This window comes from Fulmarus glacialis, unplaced genomic scaffold (assembly GCF_000690835.1).
Source record: "Fulmarus glacialis isolate BGI_N327 unplaced genomic scaffold, ASM69083v1 scaffold38932, whole genome shotgun sequence".
Classification (NCBI taxonomy): domain Eukaryota; kingdom Metazoa; phylum Chordata; class Aves; order Procellariiformes; family Procellariidae; genus Fulmarus; species Fulmarus glacialis.
The window spans coordinates 44165-50243 of record NW_009196610.1 but is presented as its reverse complement, the minus strand read 5'-3'; the positions used below and the strand labels follow the sequence as shown (position 1 = coordinate 50243).

At 39.0% G+C, this 6079-nt stretch overlaps 1 protein-coding gene across 1 annotated transcript; it reads left to right on the top strand.

Moving 5' to 3' along the window:
* Positions 1-733: 733 nt before the first annotated feature.
* On the top strand, positions 734-6079 carry CNN3 (calponin 3, acidic; the record flags this gene model as incomplete). The annotated part of the gene is made up of 6 exons (XM_009572258.1): positions 734-855; positions 1301-1367; positions 2752-2889; positions 3398-3514; positions 4264-4410; positions 4964-6079. Coding segments are annotated over 6 exons (939 nt in total), but the record flags the coding sequence as incomplete, so codon positions are not given.

Sequence of the window (6079 nt, the reverse complement as noted above, 5' to 3'; positions counted from 1 at the left end):
TTTGGTGCCTTTTACTTCAAAGACCATTGCAGGTTTTCTCTCTCTAAAGTAACACTGCAGTAACTTTGCAATTAAGACATGAGATCACAGTTTATTCCATCAGAGTCTTCCAGCAAGGCCAAAGAAAAGAGAAATAGCAGGCATACTAAAGCTTAAGTTTAAAAGAGCCACACACACAACCCCCAGAATCCCCAGCAAGATAACTCTTAATGTTGTAGCAACGAGGGGAGAACTTACTAGGTCATCTCCATTAATCATAACCTAGCTAAAAAAGCAAACCCACCATAATCTTCGGCTGAAAAACTTCAGATCTATTATATAAAAGTCCCCAGAATCTGAGCAGTAGTACTGATGGCATATGGCATGGCAATTCAGAATTCTTGTGTTAATAACACACTATTTCACTTCCTGCTAAAGTACAGCTTGGGTAGAATTCCCCCCCCCGCCCCACCCCAAAAGTCATCATTCCTCTGCAGCTGTCAAAAGACTGTTCACAAGCTCCAGCAATTCTTACAGTAGGAAGAACTGTTAAGTGCTTCAAAGCGCTGTTTGCAAATAAACATTTAGTAAAGCCATAAGCATTATAGTAAAAGGGATAAAGACTTACCTCTGTACTCTGATATTTAAAATACAGTACTGGATAAATGCTATAGCATATTCTTTGAAACAGATTTGGGGGGAAAGACTTGCAGTTTTCTCTCATGAAGTAACTTTATAACTGCTTGTGTTACAGATTGCCCTGAAATATGACCCCCAGATAGAAGAAGATCTGCGTAACTGGATAGAAGAGGTTACAGGGCTGAGCATTGGTGCAAACTTTCAACTGGGATTAAAAGATGGCATAATCTTATGCGAGTAAGCATTTATTAAGTAACCTTATTTTTAGTAGTTTTCCACTTTTGAGGAACTAAGGAGGGACTTTCTGAAGACCCCTTCAAACACATCAACAATAATAGTCAAAGATAGCTGATAGTAGGGTGGGAGACAGCTTCTTTGAAATTGTGGAGAAGAATGAAAACTTAAATCTCCTTTGTATGTCAGCAAAGATTTCTAGTATTTCTAAATTTAATGGTGAAGCTCTTTTCTATAATAATCAAATGGCACACAAAAATTCTTATGGTCTGTTAGACTTGTTAGACCTGAGATCTGAACTAGGCACTCTGTATAAACCAAAAAATTAACGATTTTGATGAAACTAATGCAACTAATAAAGCATGAGTGAAAATATTATATAATGCCTGCACCGATGGTATAAGGATGAGATTTATTGTTTAAGCATTTCCTTTTTTCACCTCCCTAGGCTTATAAATAAGCTGCAGCCAGGATCAGTGAAGAAAATTAATCAATCAAAACTAAATTGGCACCAGGTAAAACAAAAAAACCCCCAAAACTACACCTCTAACCCCTCCAACCCCCAAACAGTTCTTTTGTTCTGTATTAACAAATTTGCTGTGAATATGGTACACCTTAAATCTTAATAGCACCAAGTTTTGCATATAATATGTACACAACAGTTGAGGATACTGCATACATGAAAAGCATTTAACAGAAAGCAACTATAAACAGAAAGCAGCTATAGCTGAGATGACTCATAAATGGCAGTTGAGTATACATATTTGATAGTAGTGCTTTAGCTGTTAGGTGAAATTTCAGATGGAAGAAGAACGTAGAGCCGTATAGCAAGGCCTTTTTCCAAGTTAAAAAAAGCTGTTAACTTTTATATTAAATCCCAGCTGTGGTTTTCCATCCAGGCAGTGCTGCAAGGTGTTAGGTCAATAGCTTGCCTGTACCTGGACATTTGAGGTCACTGTACGAAGTGTCCTCCTGAGAAAGCAGCTGGAGAGGATGGGGAGGGAAAGGACCTGAACAGTCTCAGAAGAAATGGTTGTGTAACAGAACTCAGAAAACAATATGGTCCAAACTACAGTATGTATTTTATTTCAGCATATCCAGATTTGATTTCTTATGAGTGCTCTACCTAGCACTTCCCCCCACAAGGGGCTATCAAAGGCAACATGCATTTAGAACAAGCATTGGAAGGGTTGCTGGTTAGGGTTGACCGCCTTTACTGTTGTTGGGTCTAGCTTAATACTGCTATGTCAGCCTCTTGTTTTTATTGGCACTGAACACTTATTTTAAAAAAAGTTCTACTATCTCTTAAGACTTCGGAAGGAAGGATGAGATTCAGTCCTTATTCCTTGTACTCCATATTGCTTTCCAATTTCTACAGCGCACAGTGCTAAAAAGTGCTAATAAACCGCAAAAGCTTAGTTGAATTTGTCCCATGAGGTGAGCAAGCTAATACCTTCAAACTAAGTTAAATGTTCTAACTATCCATATATTTATGTTTTTATTTTACTCAAAATCATCAATTGCTGAAGTCAAATAGCATGGACACTATGTCAAATTTTCCAATTTGAAGCAGGTTTTAGATTAGGATTTCTCTTGGAAGGGACACAGTTGAGAGAGTTTTGTCATCAAAGCCCCCTCTAACAAAGTATATGATACTCACTCTTGGAGAGATGCCAGGCTAGATAAATTGATTTCTGAAGTCAATATTAAAACTAATGAAAAATAATCTCAAACTCCCTACCAGTCACTCTTAACCACGCCAACTGTTTTGTCCAGTTTGCACAAGGTAGAGAGCTTGTGTAAACCAAGCAAAACAAACAAACACCAGAAAGCTTTAAAATTACTTAGTTTCTGAATTGAAACACCAAGTAGAAAACTGGCTTTTTTGTTTCTGTTTAGCTGGAGAACATTGGGAATTTTATCAAAGCCATCCAAGTCTACGGCATGAAGCCACATGATATTTTTGAAGCAAATGACCTTTTTGAAAATGGAAATATGACTCAAGTACAGACTACTCTAGTGGCACTAGCAGGTCTGGTAAGTATTTGTACCCCTGGAATTGGCACAAATCCACATGCCAGGCCAGGTGCACCCTTACCATTTATGTAAATACAGAAAACAACACAAGGCCTGTCAGGAGGGGACAGATCTACTGTGAGTCTGAGATGCTGCAGAGGTTGCACTTCAGAGGGCTGTGTCCCACTGCATGCCTCCAGGGAAGGCCTGGAGTTCAGATTCTTGACTGCGGATGGCCTTGTTCTGGAGCTGCGTGTGCATACACAGCACCGGGGAGGCTCACAGGAGAACGCTAATCACTGCAGAATATCCTTCTGACAGGATACTTGGGTAGCTTTGGAGTGCTACCTTCAAGTGGCATGGGGAACTGTTACCTCCTCTCACCCCTGACACAGAGAGTTTCTCATAAGAGATAAACCTGCTTGTGGCATCACTTGAGAGCCCAGAGTCAGGGCCGTAAAGCCAGTGTTCCAGTAGCAGAAAATACACTTCAAATGCTGAATACTCTATTTTCCATCTCCCTAAATAGGCAAAAACCAAAGGTTTTCATACTACAATTGATATTGGTGTCAAATATGCAGAGAAACAAGCACGAAGTTTTGATGCAGGAAAACTAAAAGCTGGTCAAAGTGTAATTGGCCTGCAGGTAAGTATGAAATTCAAGTTTGCAGTTAATCTGTTATATTTGAGAATAACTTTCTTGTTTTGATTAACTGATACATTGTTTATACAAAAACAGCTGCAGAATTACAGTATATTCTTATCATGGACGGAGGTATGAGGTTTTAATTCTTGTAAGCAGCTGATTGGCTTTATAAGCTCAAGTGACTGCCTGGAAGGTTTTTCTGTTTGTTTTAAATCTGCAATAAGGGTGATAAGGAGGAAAGGAACAGCTAATATCAGCAGTATCATCTCTGTCCTCTAAAGTGGTTTTAAAGTAGGAGTCTTTGGATAGCTAAAGCTCCTTATATGGTAGAAGCTTTTTCTCTCTCTACTTTCCTTAATAGTCATAAAAACCAAAATAACTGGCATAAAATCTTAAAATTCCTGTGATAGAGAAGTTGTGGCAGTGTAATTGAAACATTACTGTCCAGGGTAAAAGTTAATTATTACATTTTGATGCATACATCCATTCTAATTGCAATGCAGTTGGGTAAATGCCAGTCACTGAAATGCCTTAGGATGACAGTTGCCTTTATTTTTCCTTTTGAAGCTCAGTATGGAGAAAGGGTAATTTATTGCAGGTAGTGGTCAAGCTATAGGAGGAGAGCATGCACCGTAATTACTTTTTCCATCAGCCATCACAGTTACCGACCGTATTTGTTTCCTTAGACTGTGCTTGCTGTACAAATAAAAATCACTGTTTCTGTCCACCTCTTCCTTCCCCCAATAAAGATGGGCACCAACAAGTGTGCCAGTCAGGCAGGCATGACTGCTTATGGAACTAGAAGACACCTCTATGATCCAAAAATGCAAACTGATAAGCCATTTGACCAGACAACAATTAGCCTACAGATGGGCACTAACAAAGGAGCCAGTCAGGTAAGCAGGACTGCGTGTGACGTTTGTAGAGCAGTTACAACTCTCAACCTGGGAGAGCCCGGTGGGATAGGGGAGTCCGAGAGTGGCGTGCAGTAGCAGAGTCTAACTGGCAGCAGTGAGAGGGTACAGTTCAGCTGTGCTTTTATGCAGTAATTGAAGAACTTAAATTTCTTATCACTAACCAGCATCTTCTGTGCTGAATATCTTAAGGCATAAAAATGTCCTGGTGCTTCTAGAATTTCTGGCTGGCTGTGTTATACCAGAAGAAAACAGTAACTTCATTTCAAGCACTAACTAGACAGAGGCAAAAAAGAAACTGCTTCCTGAGCACTACCTCAGTCCAAACACTTAGTTTATTCTCTCCAAAGAGTGAAATAAACTGGACCTTTCTGCAAGGACTTTCTTCTGTGACTTACCTACTAAGTGAACACATGCTTGTTATACTCTAATTCCTACCTTCTAGCACACCCGTAAGGTGTGCTATTGTAATCATAAATCTAGTAATCACAGCTCTTGACCTTCTTACTGAACCTCTACAATCCTGTTTTATTAGGCTGGTATGCTGGCACCAGGTACCAGGAGAGACATCTACGATCAGAAGCACATATTACAACCTGTGGATAACTCAACTATTTCATTACAAATGGGTACCAACAAAGTAGCTTCACAGAAGGGAATGAGCGTGTATGGGCTTGGACGACAAGTGTATGACCCCAAGTACTGTGCTGCACCAACAGAACCTGTCATTCATAACGGCAGCCAAGGAACAGGAACTAACGGGTCAGAAATCAGCGATAGCGATTATCAGGCAGAATACCCAGATGACTATCATGGAGAGTACCAAGATGACTATCAAAGAGATTACCATGGTCAGTACAGTGACCAGGGCATTGATTATTAGCTTTGCAACAAAAGTTCAGTATTAGTCCATTATTTTATTCAGTAAGAACGAAACTAGCCTTGTGGAATTGTTACCTGTCTTTCCTACACACTATGCTTAATTACCTAAAGAAATATTGCCTTACATACATTCCCTTTTCCTTTCTCTGCCCTTTCCCTGTCTAGTTGCCTTTAGTGCTGTAACAGTTGTAGTCTACAGCATAAACAATAACTGCATATGAAGTAAAAGGAATACTGTGAAAGGGGGAGTGCTCTTGTACAGCCAGGTCGTCCGATAAGGAGCTATGCATTTTCGCAATCTCTACTTAAGTAGGTATTTACATACCACATTAAGCCTTCATTTTACGTATTTACAGCTTTTCTGTTTTCCAGATGAGATAAAAGAATTTCATGCTTAAAGTTAAATGTGGTCTTTGCCAATTAAATCTAAGACATCACATTAGTGATTTAAATATCATTTACTATGTTTCTAAGGTATTGTTTGCTAATGGTAAGTCCTGCATTAGACATGAGTGTGCATTTGTGATTGTGTATTCATTCCATTATCAACACTGACCAAATTCTTAGAAATAGTTGTCTTACTAAAAAGGGAGCTTGTACAAAGTCTTGAGCCAACAGAAGTCCCATGATTGATGGTGCATTTACCTTTTATTGTGCCATAATATAACCATGTAGAAATGCTTTTTCTTCCTTCAACTGTATTTATTGCCACACTTCTCAAACTGATCCCAGTGTATTTTTATAAATAAATATTTTTTTCTTAAAGGTA